This window comes from Danio rerio, chromosome 16 (genome assembly GCF_049306965.1).
Source record: "Danio rerio strain Tuebingen ecotype United States chromosome 16, GRCz12tu, whole genome shotgun sequence".
NCBI classification, from domain to species: Eukaryota; Metazoa; Chordata; class Actinopteri; order Cypriniformes; family Danionidae; genus Danio; species Danio rerio.
Window position 1 is genome coordinate 10,497,501 of NC_133191.1, and position 24,470 is coordinate 10,521,970.

At 36.9% G+C, this 24,470-nt stretch overlaps 1 protein-coding gene across 28 annotated transcripts in view; it reads right to left on the reverse strand.

The window, feature by feature from the left end:
- cep192 (centrosomal protein 192) overlaps positions 1 to 24,470 on the reverse strand; it is a 77,113-nt gene that overhangs the window by 28,611 nt on the left and 24,032 nt on the right. For 26 of the 28 annotated variants that reach the window (XR_012392009.1, XR_012392007.1, XR_012392008.1 and 23 more), the window contains exons 14-28: positions 22,606 to 22,670; positions 22,273 to 22,491; positions 18,556 to 18,697; positions 17,636 to 17,718; positions 16,528 to 17,554; positions 16,320 to 16,437; positions 14,037 to 14,196; positions 11,787 to 12,492; positions 11,550 to 11,698; positions 9,701 to 9,931; positions 9,345 to 9,470; positions 8,084 to 8,227; positions 7,940 to 8,003; positions 3,844 to 3,983; positions 1,508 to 1,600 (exon numbers count right to left, since the gene is read on the reverse strand). Coding sequence is in view for 22 of the 28 variants with exons in the window: in XM_073925876.1 (XP_073781977.1) it covers positions 1,508 to 1,600; positions 3,844 to 3,983; positions 7,940 to 8,003; positions 8,084 to 8,227; positions 9,345 to 9,470; positions 9,701 to 9,931; positions 11,550 to 11,698; positions 11,787 to 12,492; positions 14,037 to 14,196; positions 16,320 to 16,437; positions 16,528 to 17,554; positions 17,636 to 17,718; positions 18,556 to 18,697; positions 22,273 to 22,491; positions 22,606 to 22,670 (3,467 nt within the window). In the remaining 6 variants the exon portion in view is untranslated. Of the gene's footprint in view, positions 1 to 1,507; positions 1,601 to 3,283; positions 3,335 to 3,399; positions 3,984 to 7,939; positions 8,004 to 8,083; positions 8,228 to 9,344; positions 9,471 to 9,700; positions 9,932 to 11,549; positions 11,699 to 11,786; positions 12,493 to 14,036; positions 14,197 to 16,319; positions 16,438 to 16,527; positions 17,555 to 17,635; positions 17,719 to 18,555; positions 18,698 to 22,272; positions 22,492 to 22,605; positions 22,671 to 24,470 lie in introns of those variants that run through there. The other 2 variants (XR_012392011.1, XR_012392010.1) reach the window with 1 other exon arrangement.

Below are 24,470 nucleotides of genomic sequence, written 5' to 3' on the forward strand. Positions count from 1 at the left end.
AGACTGTAAAATATATGGACGTAGTATCCGTGACGTCACCCATAGGTTTCTAAAGAGCGCAAAAGAAGCCACAAGTAGGCGCGGCCAACTGTCGCCATTTTGTTCGCGCGTCAACACACCCACGACGGGATACCAAACAAGGGCAAAGAGGCAGAGAGTGAGCGGAGCTACAGACACCTGCTGGCATTTTGCTTGGACCTGGTTCAGACACACTTTACTTTGGGAGAACGCTTAATACTTCATCACCTGTGACTCGTTTGTATTCTGACCACTTGTGCTTGGTTGTACACTATATCAATAAAGTATTTAGACTTTTAAAAACACTGCTGTAACATTGAGCCACTAAACATTGTTCTTATGACATTTTTCAACAGGAGGAAAACACAAATTACTTCCAAACACTTCAGATATAGTCTGTGTTAGTTAATGTAAGACTATTGATGAAATCCAGCATAACACTGTATGACAACGCTTCAGATGACTGTTCTAGAGCCTACAGCTAATCAATCTGACAGATTCTGGAGAGCATTACAGCTCTAAATATAAATATAAACGATAAATGATCTTAAATAAAACAAATACACGTATAGAGATGGTATACAAGTATATAACTTTACTCACATGGGAAACGGAGGCCACGTGAATGGTTTGTGAGCACAATTAAGTGCACTCAGCATGCCATGCCATCCAATAATTGTAGGAAACAAGTCCAAAAAACAGTTGACTGTGTAAAGCCACATAAAACAACACAGAAATACGATAAATATGCCGAGTTCAGTGGCTAATCTGCAAAATTCAGCTGAGGTGACGTGACGGTGACCAACGAGACCTAGCTGTCACTCAAGTGGCCACGCCCTTAATTATGCAAACTTAATATAACTTAATATAAAGGAAACGGATGAGTTATAAAAAAATTCACCCCCCTCAAAGTTGTCATGAAGGGTAATATTAGCTGTATTAACCAAAATCTTTTTTTGTACCAGGCTGTAAACACCTTTTTTTCTGCTGTAAAGTTGGCCATTCTTCTGCTCAATTGAAATTTGCTCTATTTTGGAGCCAGGAGCAGCCAGGATTAGCGTAATTTCGGATGAATTGCAGTTTTAGTTACTTTCGTATTGGTTTCCTGAGGGAGAGCGGGAGGTTGCCGCTTGGCATAAATGGGTGGATTTGATGACAATTTAAAGGACACCTACAGTATTATGGCATTTTGCAAGACGTAAAATGAGTCATTGGCTTTCCCAGAATGTGTCTGAAGTTCCAGCTCAAAATACCCATCAGGTAATTTGTCATACCCTACTGAAAATGTACATTTTTGGGTAAGAGGGAATATAAGCAGTTTTTCTGTTTGAATGGCAGCTATAGAACAATATAACCAGTTCAAAGGATTGCCAGGTTACTGGGTTACCAGGTTACTTTGAAAGTTGTGTGGCCACAGCTATACACAAGATTGGGACTGCATGTGGAAAATGAAGAGTACACAAGCAATTATAGTACTAAAAAGGAATACCTTCAGTCTGAGCAGAACATCAATGTTGCCTGCATTCTTTAAGGGAAGAGTCTGCTTGGCTGTCTGCCCCAAAGCAGCCTGAAGAGACACCATCTGTAGAGACATTCATGTAATAAATGATTGACATCATGTAAGCAAAGAAATAAATAAGAAAAATGATAAGAAAAAGAAAATAAAAGGGTTCATGGTGGGGCCAAGCTGGAGCGCAAACTCCTTTATCACAGTTTTGCAGAGTTTTTCTTTAAGCTCTACTGTAAGTTATTACTATCTCATACTTCACATTTGACGAATTTAACTAATGAAATATCAGAACAACAAAACCTGTCTGAAACAGCTGTTTTTGTTAACACTGGGTGAAACTTGTCAATATACTTTATATTTACATTTCACAAGAATAGTCATCGAGTTTGTAAATATTGCCTTGTGTATTGTGAGAATGCTATTATTCTGTATGAATTCCTGATTGCGATAGCATCTTATACTGAATTATTACTTTTTTAGTTGACACAGGTTTTTGTCTGCAGATTACTGATACAGCTGTGAGCTCAGTTTCCACCTCGAAATAGTTATCTTGTTTGTGGGATTAGGGCTGTGCAATTAATCGAAAATCTGATTTTGGCTTCTAACGATTATGATAAACCATTAATCAAGACAAACGATTGTTCCATTATTTACCGCCCCCTTTCCAGTTGTACTCACTTGTTGCTCTTAAAAGTGCGAAAGACCGCATGCTTATGTGTGTCATGCGGTCAGCACTTGGTCTCATTCGCACATATTGACGAGCAGAGCGCACACATCTAAAGTCATCTTAATGTGAGCGCTTTAATCGTCAAATAGGTGTCAAAACACGGTGTTTAGCGATTATTTATATAAACCCTCATTTGTGTAATAAACAAACGAGTTGAAAATCAAAAGACACATGAAAGAAAAACCATTAAAGTAACAGCGTGATATTCCTCATGCCGCCTGTTTTTATCATCAATTAAACAACAAGGAGAAAATCCCTCACTGCTCTTGACTGAAGAATTTTGTAGCTAAAGTGTTTTTCTTACAGTGAAGATGCTTAAAGCACAGTTTGTTTCATATTTTTATTCTATTGTAATTATTTCTCTTTTCATTTGCAGGGAGGAAAATAACTGTACATATGCAGATGAAGTCAGAATTATTAGCCCTCCTGAATATTAGCAACCCTTTCCCCCCAATTTCTGTTTAATGGAAAGAAGATTTTTTCAAATACATTTCTAAACATAATAGTTTTAATCACTCATTTTTAATAACTGATTTCTTTTATCTTTGCTATGATGACAGCACATAATATTTGACTAGATATTTTTTTTAAATACAAACATTCAAATTCAAAGTGTGATTCAAAGGCTTAATTAGGGTAATTAGGCAAGTCATTATATAACAGTAGTTTCTTCTGCAGACAATCAAAAATATATATTGCCTAAAGGGGCTACTAATATTAACCTTAAAAGAGGTTTCAAAATATTTAAATCTGCTTTTATTCTAGCCAAAACAAAACAAATAAGCATTTCTCCAGTAGAAAAAATATTACAGAAAATACTGTTAAAATTCCTTGCTCTGTTAAACATCATTTGGGAAATATTTATTTTAAAAAATTATTCTCAGGAGGTTAATAATTTTGACTTCAACTGATAATCGTTTTGAATATTCGTGATTACAATTATGACCAAAATAATCATGATTATGATTTTTCCCAAAATCGAGCAGCCCTGAATGGGATGTTTGATCACAGGATGTAGAGACAAGAGATGTTGTAAACTGTCACACTTTAAGGCCAGGACACACAAAGTCGACAGTCAGCTTTTGAGCCATGTCAGTCTGTCAGTCAGCCTCTGTCCGGCTAGTTTGTTTGGAGCATTCCCTACATTCCCCCTCATCGTGTTAACATCATAATGAGTTGGCCAAGCAAAAATCAAGCAAATAATTCAACTTAAGAGGGAACAAAGTGGCCAGCTGTTATTTTGTTGCATTTCTCAAATTTTTCCAAAAGATATGATTTATTAGACTATCAGACATATTTTTGCATGAGTAAATCTCTCCAATGTGAGCAATAAATATAGTAAAATGGTACTAAAAGCAACTTTGTTTATGACTCGTATGTGAGCATCACAAGTTTTGGTTGCCATTTGTGGAATAAGAAAACAGTCTACACATTTTCAGTATGCGGTCACCTGTTTGGTGTGTTCACCCACAGCTTTTTAGTCTAGACCAGATACAGCCAAAGTGTGGCGACAACACGGTTTCCTCAAGATCTTTGGCTTCTGCTTGATGTATTTGTAGTTTCTTAGAGACACATTTGTATAGATTACCTGTAGGTCTTTTGGTGCATGCACTCTAGGAGTGCCTGACCTTGCCCTCAGGGCTACACTCTGGATCACATGACTTGTGCCTGGACGGTCCACTTCAATATCCACCCGTGCATTGTATTCATTGGCTGGTCCCAACTCACCTGAAAAACAAAAGAGTAAACAAAATAAAGTAAAATAAATAAAATAAATATAAATTATGTCAGAAATGACATAATAACCTACTTATGACAAGATTAGCAAGACAATGACAATAATAAATTATTATTTATTAATAACAATAAGAACAATAAGAAACAATAAGAAAAGAGATACAATTTTAAAAACACTATAAACAACACATTTTATTTTGTTCATAAACAATAAGATCTTCACCATTAGAATTAATAAATTAGCTCAATTAACTTTTAGCCATGGATTTACCATGCCAGAACACCTGTGTTTCTTATAAATTATATAAGAATATATATATATATCTCCCCACTCTCACACACACATTTTTGTGAATTGTGGGGACATTACATAGGTTGCAATTGTTTTTACACTCTCTCTTACACACACTCACACACACACAGATGCACACACAGGTACAATCACACTGTTGTTTTCTCTTACTCACACATTATTCACTCTCACTCACACACACACACAAAGACACACTCACACTTTGGGAGTTTTGAAGTTTGATTGGTTAATACCACAATGAACAGGAGTTCTGTCTTCTGGAAGCACTCGTGAAACTAAACTAAACAAGCAAACTAAATCCTGCTTCATTAATTCACTAGATTTTGATTTTATTGTAAAAAAAAAACTGGAAAATGTGTATATTACTGTGTTAAATGAAAATCTGAAATATTTTATGGCTTATGGCTATGATTTAATAATAATATTGTTATTTATTTTTATCATGTTTTTAATTAAATTGATCTTACAGTTCATATTTTCTGTAGTATATTTATTAATTCTGGTACTTTTACCATAAACCAACATCTCAACCATTTGGTAGAGGCTGATATTTTAGAAATAATGTGATGTGTTGAATAAAAATGCACTGATTGTGTTAACTAGCGACATTAGGAGTTAAGAAATGCAATCAAAAAAAATTCTATTGCTTTTGTCTTGGTGTGACAGTTAAAGGGTTTTTTGGAATAAAATTTTGTCCTTTAATACTGCAGTCAGATATACGAACTGTGCCCTTAATTTGACCTGCTCAAAGAAAACACTCTTCCTGGATGATTTATCAAGCAAAACTCATGCACAGAAGACAGCACGAGCATTTACAGCTAATAAACTCATTTCAATATTATCCCGCCTGCTTTTTGAGCGCTGACAGGCGGGTCTTACACGGCTATGATTATTGTCCTCAACAGAAAGGGCTTTAGAAATATAAGCGCTGTTCACCCATGGCGGGAAGAATACGCGATTATCACAGGTAATAGACACAGTGGAGAAAACTTAATTGCACATGAGGCACGCTCATGTCTGGATCCGCAGCTAAGAAGAGAGGAAAAGTTACCTTACAAACTGGCCAGCGGGTCAAATGTCCAAAGTGAGAGAGCGAGAGATAGGCAGAGGTGAAGTTTTACAACATTTCTCCCTAATAGTAAACTAGCGGCTGATATGCTGTGCCGCCTCGCCCTCGCGCCTCCGTCCTTCGCCATAGTATTGCGACATCGCGCATAGGAGATAAATGACGTCATCACGTAATAACCGGTTATGACCTATTACTGAACTGATATCAATCATTTTGACACCCCTAGTAGCGAGTAACGATGCAGCACATAAAAAATCTATCGGAGTAAAAGTATTAAACTCATGGAAAATTTGTACTTAAGTAAAAGTGGAAGTAGGAGAAAAAAATAATACTCCAGTAAAGTACAGATACTGCCTTTTAGTACTTAAGTACAGTAGTGAAGTAGTTCTACTTCGTTACTATACATCTCTGCTAAAAAGTAATAACGTGAATACTAAGGTTTTTGTATATAAAAAAAGGGTAGCGACAGTATTGATTCATCTGTTATTTATTAATAACTTAAATTAATAAACGCAGAATTCTCCAGTCTGAACTCATTATCTGCTAAATAGTGTATGTCTTCCACATTTAAACCCAAATCAAGAGTTATTGTTTTTCATGTGAATGTATCATTAAATTTTTTTTGTTCCTGTCAAAGCTTTCGTCAATAGACTTGGTTGGCAGAGCTGGGAACACCCAGAAAAACATCAAATATTTGTGCCATGAGGGTCTACAACCCATTAGTACGGAACCCCGGAAGGGACGTAGTGGGGGAGAAAAAAAATGGGTGGGTGAAAAAAAAATAATGGGTGAAAGAAAAAAAATGGGTGGGAGGAAAATATATATTTCTAAGTTTTTTGCGTTCTCTCGCAAAGTTTTGCGTTCCCTCGCAAAGATGTTTTGCGTTCTCTCGCAAAGATGTTTTGCGTTATCTCGCAAAGATGTTTTGCGTTCCCTCGCAAAGATGTTTTGCGTTATCTCGCAAAGATGTTTTGCGTTATCTCGCAAAGATGTTTTGCGTTCCCTCGCAAAGATGTGTTGCGTTTTCTCGCAAAACTGTTTCTCCACAAACACTTCCTGTTCACTGCACTCACGTAAACCCTCCCGTTTTTGCTGAAATTCTCCCATATTTTACCATTCTATCCCACTTTCTTTACATTACTGTGCGCTGATTGTCGCCTTTCACTTTGCAACCTCTGAACCAGTGAATGCATGTTTAAGCGCTGACTGACAGACGCGCTCCATACAATAAACTGATCCCAGATCAGAGTCTGTACGCGCCATTTAAAGGGACACTTCTGTTATCAAACAAGTGCGCAGCAAATGAATCTCATGTTTTGTTTAGTTTGATAACAGAGGTGTCTCTGTAAGAATGCACAGATCTATAATGAAAGCAGTCCATTACTTTAGAAACTGTTTGTGCTCATTTAAGAGAAAATAAGCTGTTTAAAATAAAACATGCAGGACGGAGATGTTTCATATTATTCAGTGTATTTGTCTGTTTAAACATACGCCCGCTCCTCTGTAAATGGCGTGTACAGACGCTGATCTGGGATCAGTTTATTGTACGAAGCGCGTCTGTCAGTCAGCGCTTATACATGCATTCACTGGTTCATAGGTAGCATACGCACAGTAATGTAAAGAAAGTGGGGTAGAATGGTAAAATACGGGAGAATTTCGGCAAAAACGGGAGGGTTTACGTGAGTGCAGTGAACAGGAAGTGTTTGTGGAGAAACAGTTTTGCGAGGGAACGCAAAACATCTTTGCGAGATAACGCAAAACATCTTTGCGAGGGAACGCAAAACATCTTTGCGAGATAACGCAAAACATCTTTGCGAGATAACGCAAAACATCTTTGCGAGATAACGCAAAACATCTTTGCGAGATAACGCAAAACATCTTTGCGAGGGAACGCAAAACATCTTTGCGAGGGAACGCAAAACATCTTTGCGAGGGAACGCAAAACATCTTTGCGAGATAACGCAAAACATCTTTGCGAGGGAACGCAAAACTTTGCGAGAGAACGCAAAAAACTTAGAAATATATATTTTCCTCCCACCCATTTTTTTCTTTCACCCATTATTTTTTTTTCCCCCACTACGTCCCTTCCGGGGTTCCGTACATTAGTGAATGAGCCTACAGAAACCTTATTAGGCACTCACTTGAGCTAAAAATTTATTTTTGCATGATTTAATGTTGAATAGTTGCTGTGTAACGTTTTTCATTTCTGATGATTAAAAAAAAATAATAATAAAACTTACGTTTTATATATTGCAAAATAAATACACGGTAGCCGGGTAGGTTGACCACTTACTCCACGTTGCATGTTAAAGCATGGTATTTTGTTCTGTATATCACATATTGTGAAAATATCCTGGGTTTTCATCAGTCATTAGATTAAATTGAGCGCTAAATACAAGTTTTCACTAATAAAACTTTCTGACTTAAATTTGGCTGTTGGATACTTAGTATGACATGACAGCATTACGTTTTTTTCAAAAAAATTGAATACCATTAAACCACTCATTTAATTTAGTTTTATTAGGTTAATGGAGTTGTAGTGTAGGCATAAATAAAAATACATACCTGAACTTGAAATGCAATTCTGAGGGGCACTAAAATGAACCCACAACAAGAAGCTTTCTGGATTCTGGTGGAAGAAATGAATACAACTTGTAACAATAAAATCTGTCATTAAATCAATAAATGACTATTTAGAGAAATATTCACCTCTGAATCACTGGCATGCAGCACATGGTTTATAACTGAGGAAGTTGTAATTGAGGTCACTGCTGAGCCAAAGTTAAAGGAACTATCCATGCTCATGGCAACTGGGCTTTTGGAGAGGCCAAAACAATGCCATGCTGAGGCATTCTGTGAAAGAGATACATTCTTTTGTTATTGATCTTGCTCAGCATGTCAGATCTGAGCTTTAATAGCCTTTAAAGGGAAGCTATTATGAAAAAAATATATATTGTATGATTTAAACACAGCTATGTGTTGACAATGTGTAAATATAGACAGCCTCTTTAGGTAAAGGTTAATTCATTTTTTCATAACCACACTTGAAAAAATAAACACTTGATACTACAGAAACACTTTTCTTGACATTCTCCTTGACATTCCTCAGAGGGGGAAAGTCAAGCATATAGCAAGTAAAAAGACTTACAAAAAAGAAAGAGGCATTGTGGGTGAGTCGATTTCAGTTTGAAATAAAAATGGTATACACTGTGCATATTATTTAAACAAATAGGCAAAAGAATAATCAGCTGATTAAAAATAAATAAACATATATAACTAAACAAATAAACAAAGTAGTCTCCATAGACTACTACCACCTTCTGAGCCACTTCTTTTAACATTTTCAATTTTCCACAGAAATAGCGTTAGTACTGCTTAGAATCTGCCACCATACTAATGAGTAGAAATTTGTAGCTCCACCCTCTTTTGAAAAAGAGCACAATCTCATTTGAATTGGAAGCCACAGTCACCAAAACGGCACAATTTGGATCAAAGCCTAAATGGCACAGTTGAAAAAAATTGTAGGGTATTTTGAGCTCAAACTTTACATACACAGTCTAGAGCAGTGGTTCTCAAACTGTGGTACGTGCACCACTAGTGGTACGCAGGCTTCCTTCTAGTGGTACGCGGAGAAATGAAATGTGATGTACATGCTACATATATTTCAAAATTGATCAAAAATGATGTATATACTATATTTCTGAGGTAATCTGACACATTTTTTTTAACTGTGCAGAGTTGTAGCTGCTTTACTGGACCTACTACGCTACTGTGTTTTAATACTGCTCATTATGGTGGTACTTGGAGAAACAATTTTTTCCTGAGGTGGTACTTGATGAAAAAAGTTTGAGAACCAATGCTCAAGAGACTTTTCACAAATTTGGTTAAAAAAAGGCCATATAGGTCCCCTTAAAGTTTCACAAAGATTAAATTATAATTATACATTTTTCCAAAATAAAAGCTCACTGACCGCACTGATTACTAGTCGAATAGGAACAGTGGCATGAGTTCTGTTGACCAGCTTGAGTGGTAGGGCCTTTGTACTACCCTCCACCAAGTCGCCGAAGTCCAGACAGCCAGTCTTTCCAACATCTACCTATTAAACATTAGTATAATACAATCTGAAAATACACAACGCTTAAATACACATACAATACAAATTCTAGAATAATTAAAAAAAAGAAAGGCAATCGATACAGTTCAATACCATTAATTACAACTCATAGTTGAAAATATAATATTAATAATAATAAATGACATATTAAATAATAAATAATTCATTTGTATGCTTTAGAACAGACAAAAAGGGGAGAATAAACGTTTTACCTCTATTGATGGGTTCTCAGCTACAGCGATCAGTACAACTTTCTTGGCAAAGGCTTCAGCTTGAGCTATAGTCTCTGCATCTGCAGATGCAGGCCAAGATGACACACTGAGAGTACACTGATACAGTCCAGCCTTTGGAGCTATAAACAAAACCTTATGTTCTTCAGAACATTTGGGTCCAATTATGGCTTTATTCTTGACTATCAGCCACTGGAATGGAAGAGACTCCACCTGTGACGCAATGAAACAATTACAAAAAAATTACAGACCTGATGCACAACTTGCAATCTGCTTGTTCAGTCATGACGTAACAGTGACATATGGAATACTGTGTCCGCGTCCAAGTCTTTATTCATTTGTATTGAGAAAATATTTATGGCTACTTTTAATCATATCACACCTTAAAGAGAATTTTCGACAAAATCATAGTGTACATATCGGTCTCTGGACTTGCTGCATCACAAATACCAAAATTGTAACAATTTATAAAAAATTTATTACTTTCTGGCCATCGGATATTAAGCATGGATATATACATTGCGGTTGTGATTTTCTAAAGTATTACATCAATTTGTAAACGTTTATTATTACCATTTGATCAGTCTCCCTATAAAGTTTGATAGAGCGACTGGACCCAGAAGCCGATTCGAGTGACGTCACACTTAACAAGCGGATAAGGTTCTCTTTACTACATTTTAAAATAAAAAAAAAATTGCACATATTCATCGCACTACATTGCACTAATTCATTTTGAACTACTGTACATATACCTTTATAATTATGTATGCCTTGTACTTGTACATGTGTAATGACAATGACATTGAATCTAATCTAATACAATACAACACAATCCACATTTTTAACTACAAAACTTTTGTGGCCAAATAGTCCTTTTATTATTATTTAATTATTTTTATCAGTGACAGTTTGAAAATAACACCATTTTTAGAGAAATGCATCTCTTCCGGAGCATCATCACTTTCTTCTCGTGCTTTCTGCCTATTTATTTGATTACTTGTGACTGTATTTATGTTTAGGGAGAAAAGTAAGCTTCCTATATTTTCTTTAAAATTTGATAGGTAATTTAATGCATTTACTTTATAGATTCTTCAGTTTGTTATTTTGGCCTTTGGCCACCCTGAAGAGATGCTCATTTATATTTACTACTTTTTTCTATAAATAAATCTATTCATATTTACTTTCAACTGAGTGTCCGAGTTTGGTTGTCAACAGAAGGGGACCTTTGCATTAAGTTGTTTTGTTTAGGAAATCCACCACCCTAATATTAGTTTTCTTCATTTTCTTTGGCGTGTTTGGCACTCTGGATCGGGCTCAGGCACGGGCTGAGCGTGGTTCACAAGGGCTTTGTCGCAGTACGCTTGTGCGCGAGTGCAAAACCAGCCTAAGCCTGAAACTGAAAGCAAGACGTGACTTTTAAGGGACTGTTTTATATGGATTAATTAATCATTCTTACTGTTCAGTGAACGCAAAATGTCATAATTATTAAAGACGCAAACCCCTCACTGCATGACAGCTGCGCGCACCTTTAGCAAACTTCAATTTCTGCAGCTCGAGGAGTTTATGAGCGTCAATAGTAGCTGATCTGTTCGGCAAAATATTTGCGTGTCACTGCGTCTCAAACAACTTAACCAAAATAACTAAAAAAATCTTCACTGTGCTGAGCGAGAGCACTTACAGAACAACACAGCATCGATGACCTAAGCGTGCCGAGACCCGAATGTAATGCGAGTGTGGGCCAACGGGGGAAGCGTGCTTTGGCCCGGTTCAAGGCAACTGTACATAGTGTGAGTACGCCCTAAATGAACTTGAACACTTTTACTTTACTTACCTTTTCTCCATCAATAGATATGCTTGTCATGGAGATGGAAACTTGCTGCCAGTGTTTAGAGGGGTTGAAGATGTTGAGGGATGTATGAGAGGCAATTCCCACACAGCAAGAACTGTGAAACTTCAGTTCACTTGGAACCAGCACTTGAGCTAAAGTACAGATGAAACAAAATATTCCATTTGACAAATTCCATCATATGACCCTAATGACTTTGAAAGACTGCAATTTTTCACTCACTTCTAATGTCTGCAAGATCCCCTGTGGTCCATGACTCGGCATTTGGGTGTGTATAGTTCTTGCTGATTACATACTGAGCAGGACATTGCTGAATATTACTCAAGTAACCAGACTGAAGACTTGAAGGCATGTGTACCATAGATGTGTTTGAACCAGAAGCTGATACTCTGTACAATCCAGATGGCCCTGCAATCTGACAGGAAGGAGCATGCAGAGGCCCTTCTGCGCTCAGATACCTTTTTGCCAGGTGGGAACTGAAGAGAGAATGCTCTGTCAAGAAATTGGGAAAGTTTGTGAGGACACGCTGAGAGTTGTAGCCCGGGACTGACCCATGTGTCAAGTCATCGGATTTGCTAAGACAAGACCCACACCCCAAGATTTGAGGCAACGCTTGGTGCATTTGTTCTATTGCTGCCCCAGGAAGATGCTGATTGGTTAGCTTGCTAGAGTACCCAGAGTCTCCTTGAGCATAAATATTCGAGCCAGGTTCTGACTGACGGTTGTTGTTGTATGCATTTCCATCGAGTTCACTTTCACTGCGTACATCCAGCATTGGAGTTTTTACATTGAGGCCTGCAACTTCAGAATGGCAAAGAGGTTCTGCACTCTTCATAGATCTCAGAACAATATCATTACTGAATGGCTCCATTGGCGGAGTTGGGCTGGCACGGATAATAGTGGTGCTAAGAGACATTGAGGTATTTTTCTGAAAAAAGCGGAGAAAAAGATTGGTGTAAGTTGTCTGTGCAATTAAATCAAAGTACCAAATATTCTAAACGTATTTCTACAGTAACTAAATCAACATGTTTAAAATTGACAACATTTTAGCAAAGTCTACAAGGCTTCTATTATTTGGATTGATGATTATATTTTAAAAGCATGAAATGATTGAGGCACAATTTGTAAATCTGTTTTAATGATAGACTTGCTCAGAAATTCTGAGATTCCACATGAATTGTTGAAGTGTCACAAACTATTAAACACATTCTCTGCAATGTTGACAGGTCGCTCTATTATGAATGAGATGTAAATTGAGATGTAAAGACGGGAGGGAGAGAGAGACAAAGAACGGTGAGTAGGCCTCAATAGCCGCATTTCCACTGTCGGGTCAGTGCAAGCCAGGGCTTTTATCGGGCTGGGCCAATCGCCCGGGAGGTTGATCAGTGAGGCTGAAATCATGTCGCATTTCCACTGTCGGGCTAGTAGCTCGCAGCACGCCACGCAAACCCCGCCCCCGAATCAAAATGTCACACAACCCGCCCACTTCAGCGGGAATCAGGCAGATAAAGCACAACATCCCATCATCACGAGAGCATTAAAATGAAGACAACCGAATAAAACAAATGACACATTACTGTGCAGCAGTACATGGTATGTCTAAACCTACGGGCCTGTGTGTTTCCATTCATTACATCTGTTTACTCACCGACCGACTGTTAGCATTGTGCATCGTCGAGTGGTCTTGCCACTAACGGAGGGACCCAGCACAGTGAGTGCACCCATCCATAATATAAATTCTCCATTAATAACTCGGTATGAAATGCATTTTATAACATCCTTTTTGATAGACGTCGTGTTAAGTGTTTCAGCACAAGAGCGAGTAACCTAATAAAATATAGCCATATTTGTTGCACTCAGCAGCTATTCATTAAAGCTCTTCATTTATAAAATTTTACCACATCATATAAAAACATGAACACTTGTTTGAGGATATAGAACACATTTTGTGTTTAGACTTTTCCCCAATGCGTTTAAAGCAGCGCAGCACAGAACTGAGAGATAGAAAAAAAGGTTTGCACGATTCGATTAATATCATCGTATTCAAGTACATTATAAATAATATCTCATACCTCCTCCGGTGTTTGTTTTTAGAAAATATTTAAAATCTTTTTTTCAGACAGGTCTTTGTAAAATGAAAGGTATATGTGGCTTTAAAACGGTTTGATTTATGTATTGTATATAGGCTACTTACATTGGTTTATGGTACTATAGGTGAAAGTTAAAGAGGTATTAAAATATGAAGTAGAAACATTAGGTTTAATTTAAAACAGGATATTTCTGTATTTTGATGTTCGTGTCAGTGTGAACTATGAGTGAGTGATGTGTTTGAGCATCAGTGCTATTGTGGCTTTTCCTCCTTTTGTGTCAACAGCGCTGCCAGTTGCCATGTCTTGGTGCTGATGTGAAGATTTAGTGATGTGAAGTGTTTAATATAATTCACTTTCTTCTAAAATGGAGTTAAACACTGACCTTACGGTGATCAGGGGTGGGCACGCATGTGTTCTCATTAATTGAGAGGTAAGTCAGTCTGCTAATAGATGGGCTTGAACAATGAGACTGGGGGGAACCTGGATCTCCAGCAGGATTTCTCTGAGCCATCTCACTAGTGGGTGAGCCTTGAAATGTCTCCCTGTTTACAAAACACACAGAAATCTTAAATTAATCCATGTACTGAACTACGGATATCTTTAAAACATTTTTCATTTTATTTAACCATTAGGATTGACAAGTAAACAGAAATTGCAAGATAATAACATTCAATTAAAAACTTTGATAATAATATTCAATGAAAAAAGCAGGGTGTGCTCTAAAATATATAAAAGTATGTTAGACATTTCTTATTCAGGATTTCCACTATAATATAAAATATCAAATTCTTTGACTTTAGCCTGACTTCCAATGACTAAAGGCTGAATTTCCATGACATCAAATGAATGAAAAAAACATGCTGTCATTGTTTTTATTATATTAACAATAACATTGAAAATGGTGTAAATACAATGTCAGCAATAAAACAGTTTTAGCTTGAATATAATTTTGCAATAGCCACTATGAGAACATTTGTGTGGCTGTGAACTGTTCTCACCATATTTGATAGCTTTATAGAAGTTTTACAAATTCTACATTAATCTTTTGTTGTTACTTTTAAACACCGGGGGTCCATTCTTCGTAACTCGCTAAAATGATCTAAGATGATTTGGCAGATCCTGGATCTTTTAATCTTGATAACTGATCTCTCGCTAATTTGGTTCTTCAAACAAGTTCGCGAATCAGATTAGAATGTCTGGATAAACTGATCTGAGATCGCTGCGTGTGTTGTGAAGGACAGATCTATCGATCCTCGAAATCATGATCAGCCATGCAGCGATTGGCTGACGGCACAGCAGCGTAGTGACATCATCTGATTAATATTCAATTATTCATGTGAGCAAAATTACATTAAATTAGCAGTAAACAGTTTGTTAAATATGACACGCAATAACCTTCCAAGTTTGTTGTGAACTGCAGGCTTTACACTTTCATGTTTCAAGTGTATTCATCATGTATTTCAATGCAAATCAATGTATTTAGTTCTACATTTAGAAAAGATTTTCTTTAATATAGTAGCCGTTTTTTTTTTTTAAATCGGTGTAAAGAATAACTGGTTTTTTACAAAAGCATTTTGATATTGGTAAAGGCGTCTGCAACTTTTGTGAAGCCTCGAATCACTGGCATAACTGTCAAAATGTTCATGACTGCATAAATGTATTATTGCTTTAATATGTTAATATTATACACAATTATAAATACACAATAAAACATGTTTATTATACACAATTTGTACTAAGCGATCTAAAAAGTTCATATCAATAAGTTTTCTCTGTGCACCACCAGGTGGCAGTCTTTGTACTTTCATTTCGAGAGTGCAGATTGCATAAGTTTAATTAATATATATAATTTTATTTTATTAATAACTATAACTTATATAACTATATATATATATAGTTTAAAAAATATTTACTCTTTTTCCAAGTGTATATAACTACTACTGTAAGAAAATATCAGAATTCGGAACATACTTTCTGTATTATATTTGCTTGAACTGAGCCGATCTAATCCTGTTTATATAAATTGAACCTGCTCCCGATCAGGTTTAAGCTAGCAGAACTGTTGCTATGACAACAACTCTCGGATCAGCTTTGAAGAACGAAACGATCCTGGATCTTGTCAAATCGTCAATATCCAAATCCAGCTAACTGAGTAATCCACGTACGAAGAACGGACCCCAAGTCTTTAAAGTGGGCAGTTTGAAGGTTAATTCTTCTCAGATTCTCAGGTACAGTCTTGGGAACATTTGATTTAAGTGACTGCCAGCTGATGATTGTGAAAGGAATAAAATAGCTTAACCATAACAATACGAGTGAAAGTGCATATTTGCTTGCATAATTACAGAAAAATTTGAATAAATAAAAACAAACAAAAATCCCTGATATTCCATGACATGGGGAAGAAGTACCAACATTCAATGTCTGGAATAGACATTTTTAAAATACCATAATAATTCAGAGGTTGTAAACCCTGTTTATTTTAAGTTTATACTTATTATATTTATAATAAAGAAAGGACAACAAACAATTATAAGAATTATAATTAACAAAAAAAAGAGAATTGTGTTATATAATCACATAATTACTTTGTGTTGTGTAATCAATTACAATATTTACACCACTAGTGATTTTTTGTTTGTTTGTTTGTTTGTTTGTTTGTTTTTACCCATATCCACTTTGGATTGAGGTCTGGCTTGGACTGGAGTGGGTAAGAGGAGAGGTAGACGGCCTGAAATTACAATTGGTGACCTCCATTGAACTGGGGGCACTGTTCTCAGGTGAACCTTGAATAAAAAGTAGTAGATGAAGACATAAATTAAATGTCTTATACATACTTGTATGCATAAATACATGAAAACATGAAAAAATAATACCAAATTGTTCCTGTGTTCCTGGCAGTTCATCATTAGAATTGATGGTTTCACTTTTCTCTTTTGAAACTGAAAGAGTAGCTTCAGATACTTTGGGTAACCGTGCCTGGTCGATAACAGGTTCGTTTGGTTGGGCTCTAGGTTTGTGTGGGGAGGTTTTCAACAATGTCAGTTCTGAGTGCCCACCATTCTGAAGTCCAGGCAAGGATTTTAGTGTAGAAGTTGACAACGATTTGTCACCTTTCACAGAATGGCTACCAGTGGCTGATAAAGCAGTTTCTGTTTTGATGCTGGATTCAGGAACATCCTTAGAGTTGGTTGATGTTGCACAGTGGCCAGTATTGGTTGGTTTTAAACCAAAAGGTTTTGATTTAACAGGTATGTAAGATGATGTCCGCTTGTCAGAACCTACAGATCTTTTGGCTGGATTTGCAGTGACAGTTGGTAAACAGCTTGACTTAGGTCGTGGAATTGCACTCCGTTTGACATCAGACCTTGGATTTTTGAACACCTTACCTGCAAGGACCTGACATTTTTTGCTTGCTTCTTGCTCTTCCATAACTGAAAGCTCTTCATTTTTATACATCGTAGTATTTTTCAGAGGAGCCAACTGCTGTTGGACCTGATTGTTGGAATTAGCCAAACCATCAGCCAAAGTAAGGACGTCAAAGCAGGACTGTGAAGAAGATTCGTCGCTGTCACTACAGGAGACCTCAGCCTTCTTAAGATATTTCTCCATGTCAGGAGCACTAACGTCTCCCACTACTGTGGTCTTCTGCAGGTCTTCGAATAAACCATTTAGTTGTAAGGCTGCAACAGGGTTTCTTATCAGGTCTTTGACTTGCTGGTGACTTTTGGAGCGGCTCTGTTGAGACAGCTCCACTATCATGGCACCAAGCTGGGCAGGATCTGAGCTGAGAGATGCATCAGCAATTGCTGAGGCAATTGTACTTATGCTGAGCATGAGGTTGCTGCTAGAGCTTGGCGGTTCAGAAGTATGGTCCTCATTATTTTCATGTTGGGTTGAGATCTAATCCAAACATCAGAGGAAAAAAAAAATTATTTTAAATGATCACATAGCATCAATCAAAATTTTAAAACATGTAAATACCTGGGAAACTTGCTCCTCTTTTTGTTGCACATTAGCACAAGCAGGTTCTGCTGTATTGGGCTCAAGTGTCTTATCTAGATCATCTGTAAATTAGACAAAGGATATAAAATGAGTTAAAGGAAACCTATTATTCAGCTTGTTATGTCATCAATGTTGTAGAAAAGATAGACTATTTATAATAACAAGCTGAAGTGGATATTTTTGGAGTGATATAAAAACAAAACAAACAACAAGTTTGGCATGTTTAATTTTAAATGGAAAAAGACAACTGATTGACTAGGATCATCTTTAGTCAGGAAATCTGTATTATTTACTAACATGAAGTAATAATGAACAATAATGGTTGACGTTTCGCCACAAAACGGCGAGAGAACGCGCATATATATATATATCATCTATCTATACAAACACACACACACACACACACACAGTTGAAGTCAGAATTATTAGACCCCCTGAATTATTAAACCCATTTTTTTTCTTCCATCAATTTCCGTATAACAGAGAGATTTTTTTCAACACACAACACACATTTCTAAACTTAATAGTTTTTAAATAACTCATCTCTAATAACTGATTTAATTAATCTTTGCCATGATGACAGTAAATAATATTTTACTAGATATTTTTCCAGACACTTCTATACAGCTTAAAGTGATATTTAAATGTTTAACTAGGTTAATTAGGTTGCTAGGCAGGTTAGGGTAATTAGGCAAGTTATTGTATATTGATGGTTTGTTCTGTAGAAAAAAAAAATGTTAGCTTAAAGGGGCTAATAATTTTGTCCTTAAAATGGCTTTTTAAAAATTATTATAAATTAAATGTATAAAATGCAGGGGGGTTTTGTTCAGTCAATAATTATTTATTCAACAATATTTTTATTGTAAACAAGTAATGTGAGTAAAGTGTGTTAAATGCACCTTGATTTAGTGTCTCATCAGCATCACTTTGCTGAATGGTCTCAACGTGGATAGAGTTTCCTCTGGAGAAGATATCAGAAGGCCGAAGTAAAGCAACAGGTTCCCTCTTTTCAGGAGAAGTAATGAAGTATCCAAAAGACGGCTGAAATGCAAATGTTACAAGGAAGAAAACTCAGTGCTTCTTTCTGACGATGGTGCCCCAAATTGGTTGGTGGCTCAGCTGCAGTGATGTCCTTAGGATTAAAGGCTGATTTATACTTCTGCATCAAACGCACGTGTATGCTACAGCGTTGACGCATAGCCCTACGCCGTGGCCGTCGCTGACGTGCACCTCTCGTAAAATGTAACTACACGTCGCAACGACGCATAGCGCAAGTTCTGTGATTGGTCGGCTTGGTAGCGCTGACTAGTCTTGGCGGGACAGAGAGCCGCGCCAACGGTGCGAGCGTGATGGAGCGATTGTTTACAAGTGTGGAGTCCTGTGAGGGAGCTCCGGATGGAAAGTTTTGTTTTGTGTTTACCTCATAGGTAAAGTTATTGCTCAACCGCCGGTTCCTGCCTCAAAATGAGCGAGTTTGAGCCACTTGTACATCCAGAAAGTGTCCAGGAAAAGCAAAACACCAGCTAAGAAATTCGACACAAAGGAACATTTACACCTCACTGCCAACTAGCGTTTCGGAAAGTTAATGCAGACCAACAGAGACAGCGCGCAGAAGTATAAATGCACAGCTACGCTTGTTGCATGCGCCGTGGGTTACGCCGGTCACTTGACACAGAAGTATAAACCAGGCTTAACTCGCCTGTAATTGGAGGTTGTCCTGGGTTACCAGGGTGACAGACATTGCTGAGAGATTGTTTGCAAAAGTTCTTCTTGCGGTTTTGGCGGTCCTGAAATCGTGTGGTGGTGCGGTGCAATTCGAGAGTAAGTCGAAAGGGGGCAGAGAACAGCGTAAACTAATGTAAAAAGCAAAGTTTTACTGTTACAGTAGGTTTTAAGTGATCTGGTTTGGTCCATCCCAATGGCACTGTTTTCCAATGAGCGGTCACCATGGAGGGCAGGGCCACACCCTGTACCACTATACTTAGGGTAAGTCATTAACAAACCGTTTGTCAATTTCACAGGGTGAAATATCTTCTAAATTCGTAACTAAATTACTTCAAATGTTACAAAATGAACACTGTTTGCGATATAAAACACAAATGCATTTGAAATCCTCCAAAGAATTGTTAGGCTGCATTAATTTGTACAACCAGAGCCAGGAACACTTCCCAAAAGGACAGCATCTACACTTATGTTAGTCAGTGTTTTTCATTATCCCGAGGTCTCAATAATCCTTCACCAGGCCAGATCCAGAGCAGATGCTGTGGTGGTCGTGGAGGAGTGGAGAACATGAGACTGACTCCTGAAAGACCCTAGTGACAGACGAGTTTCTACAATGATCCCGTGGGCCAGCCTTAACACCTACTGGTGATCTACTCACACCTGCAGCTTCTCCACGATGGACGTCCTTTGTTCTCCAGCCTTCGGCACCTAGACAGCAGCTCTGCACATTTAGTTCGACCAGATGAGAAATGTAAATTAACCAACAATGGTGCTTTACAAGCCTTTTAATAGGAAGTGAATCACAAGCCTCTTTTTCATGACTCTTGGGTCATGTGGTACATCCTGTTGGACAAAAAAACAGACAAAACTTTGTATGTGTCTAAAATGTATGATGTCTGGTACTAAACAAAAGCTAGTGACATTTGCAATACACTAGTGTAAATTAAAAAACTAGTAGTACAAACAGTACTCGTCTTGTTACATTTAATGTTTTCTCTCTGCTCCCTTTCGCCTTGCTCTGGGACACCGCACAGCCACGCGATTGGGTCACCACAAACTTTCCATGTAACCTCTTTAAGTTTCGGGTTCGTCAAAACCGCAAGAACCTCCGCAAAGCGACTCTCAGCAAAGTCCGTTGCCCCGGTAACCCAGGACAACCTCCATTTACAAGCAAGTGAATCTCAAAGACCTCACTGAAGCTGAGTCACCAACCAATAGGGAGCACTGTGTTTCAATAAGGCCAGCCATCGAGGGAAATTCAAGTCTTTCAGCAAAAGCACAAGTAACACAAACAAATGTTGTCTTTTGCTGATTTGATGCAAATTTATCTTAAGCAGTTAACGATAAGCCAAATCCCTGATTTTGTGGTTTCTCAAGTGTAATTCCAAGTAATAATAAGCAATACGTAATAAGAACTAGAATTAATTTGGGATGGTTGTCACTCATTTTGTATCCTCTGAATGCCTCTGTGTGTACGTGTGAATGTGTGTGTGTGTGCATGCATTTGTTTATTTAGTAATGCACATATTGTAGTGTGGCTTAATAATATGTTTAATTTTGTAAAAACTGTGGTGTTTGTGTGCTTCTAAGTCATTGCCTCAAGCTGTAGATTTTGTTACTAAAGTCTAACCCAATACTTGAGTTATGTTATTATCGCTGGCCATGGAAATAATATAAATGAGCTTGGTCTTCTATTTGCTGAACAAATGGTAGATAAAGTGTAAAGCTTTTAATCGGATTCAGTCTGACCCATTTGAGTCGAATCAGGTGATTCAAATCTTCAAGATTCGATTCCTTAAAATAAGTTAATAAATCCCTGAACCACCTTAAACGTAGGTTGATCCTTTACGGAGTTCCCACAAATGTAAGGAGTCTTTCTCAGAGGGAGACTTCTGACTTGTCAGAATTCAGAATTGTGACAGTCTATGGTCTTTCGCCATAACAGGAAACTCCTTTATAACTCCCAATTCTGACTTTATAACCTAGAATTACGACTTTAGAACTCATAATTGCGACTCAAAATTCCGACTTTGTAACTTAGAATTACGACGTTATAACTCAGAATTACGATGTTATAACTCAGAATTGCGACTTTATAACTCAGAATTGAGACTCAAAATTACGACTTTGTAACTTAGAATTACGACGTTATAACTTAGAATTACGACGTTATAACTCAGAATTGCAACTTTATAACTCAGAATTGCAACTTTTTAACTCAGAATTGCGACTTTTTAACTCAGAATTGCAACTTTTTAACTCAGAATTGCGACTTTTTAACTCAGAATTGCGACTTAAAATTACGACTTTATAACTCAGAATTGTGACTTTATAACTCAGAATTTTGACTTCTTAATTTTTTTTATTATTATTACTATTATTGTTTTTTTTTTTATTCCGTGACAAGAACAGGCTTCCATAAATGATAGATTTAAATGATAATGATTATAATTTTTCCCATAATAGAGCAGCCCTGCCGAGAGTGCCTCTTTTCATCTAAACAAATAATATCATAATTATGCCAGTACGCTTTGTAAGAGGAATTTTTTTTTTTCTTCAAATAAATCAAAAGAAAAATATTTGCCCCTAGAATCAGTTCAAGGCAGTAAACTTCTCCTGAAAGCCCCAGTTTAAAAGGTTAGCTCCAAACTCAATACAACACATTTCAAATAAATCCAAATAAAATATACCCTATAACTACTTTACCCTAAAATATACTAAGGTATACTCCTGTTTGAAATGTTATAAACATAAGTCAGATTTGTATTTATGCTGTATTATACATGCATGGCCTGGAGTTAGCCTATTATTTTGTGTGCGAAAGCAATTTGTGTGGTGTACAGTGTTCTTTGAAGTTTGATTTGATTTTAAAAGAATTATAAATAAGCACTTACCCTTTTAACATAGTCTTCTTCACTGTGCCCAAGGCAACCCAGAGCTTCAGATCGCCTCTGAAAAAACTCCCCAAGCGAAATGCGTAGATAACTTTGGTTCCCACTCTCAAGTTCGGAGGAGACCTGGGAGGCTCTCATGAGGATGTTGCTACTAGATGGAATTTTCCAAGAAGTGTCTCCCAACACTTCACTCATATTTACATTTTGAATCTGCTCTTCCTAAAGGAAGACAACAGAAAGCATGTTTCCCTGCTAAAGGTCTTTGTGTGAAATATATTCCAGGTTGAAAGAAATAATTCTAATAATAAAAAAACAGCAGAAAACCTTACATACCTGCAAAAACTGGTGCTCCTTTTCAAACTCCTCCTGATCCTCAATTATCTTGTCCATGGCCTTACCTACATGTTAGTGAAGACAGCATGTCAAGCTCAGTGTTTCCCCTACCACTATATTAAGGGTGCAAAAAGTTGCCTACAAGAGAACCATCAAAGCTAATTGATTGAACAAATAAATACATCACATTTGATAAATATACTTTAGTATGATCTCTCTAACGCTATCATTAAAGAGATTTTTAACAAAGTTGTTTATTTTAATTATATAGTCTAAATGACTTGGGGTTTTTATAGGGTAAACACTTTCTGTTTGATTCTTTCATGTTTCTGTTTATATAAATTACTAGGGGTGTAACGATTTATCGTTGAACGATTTATTGCGATGCAAAAATGTTACAATATGCATCGTGGCGTTATGACGATTTGATTTGGCGTTTGACGTCCGTTTTCTCTTATTAGTTGAGCTGTTTGCACGTGAGCTACGTTCCACCTGCTGTCGCAGGTGAGTTCAGATTGCAGCAGCAGTAATGTTAGCAGACCAAGATAAGTAGAGCTGAAATAGAGGATGGCCCATCCTCTCAAAATCAGACGTCTGGCAACATTTCGGTTGTACAGTCATTGCTTTAGACTCGTCCGCTTTTTGACACGCATACTGGGTCAAACATAGCCTAAGTTTTAAAGTCTTCACAGTGATTTACATACTTTGCACAGCGACATGGAAACCTTCTAATGGTGTTGAAAGAGTCACATACTGTATTTATAAGGTAAAATTCACCCTAAAATTTCATTCTGTCTTCATATAATGATGTATTTGCGGCCGCAAAATCACACATGACGTGAGCTGTTACTACAGAGGGCGGACTATGATAGACGCGCGCGTATGGCAAGCCGTTTTAGCTTTTAAACCTTTGTTCTGACTATCCATAAACATATTTAGAGATATCTCTAATTATATTTTGACTAGTCATAATTATAATTCGACTAGTCAGAATGACAATTAGACATATCTGCAATTACAATTGTACTAGTAAGAAATCAGATTGGAGATATTTATGACTAGTCATATTCCTTCATTGACTTCAATTGAAAAATATTTGCAGATATCTCTAAATGAGTTTTGACTAGTCACAATTGTAATTAGAGATATCTCTAAATGAATGTAAGTAAATATGAATTAAATACCTGGAAATGTGGATTGTTTTTGCACACACAAAAAACGCAAGTGACCAAGCAAAGCCTTAAGCTCTTACTGTTAAATTCAATTGAATAGAAAGCTTTTTTTTTTTTGCACCTTTACTTAAATTGTTCCTTAATTTTGTCTCTGTCATTTCAATAATATTTTTTAGGAAGTTTTTAAATTGTTTTATTTTCCAGAGACAGGCCTGTTTAATTTATTTTCTTAAAGAAGGTTCAGTTTAACAAGTTGAAACAAAAGAAATACATAAAAAATAGTTTACTTGGTAAAATTTGCATTTCAGTTTAATTTTCAATTTTTATTCCAAATATCGTGATATATATAGAATCATGAACATTATATCATGATTCATATCATATCGTGAGCTGAGTGTATCGTTACACCCCTATAAATTACAGATCCTTTTGGAGGTCAAAAATGTAATTTATTATTAAGATGCACATGAATTGGTGTATGGCGACGCAGTGGCACAGTAGATAGTGCTGTCGCCTCACAGCAAGAGTTTGCTGGAAAGTCTTTCATTCACACTGAAGAAGGTACAGCACAGGAGCCGCAATTTCACTGGTAGGGAGAAAGGCTGTAAAAATCCAGCTCTGCCTCTTTCACTTCAGACATTTGACCCGATGGGGTGTTAATGAGATAACTTTTCCTCTCCTCTTGAGTTGTGG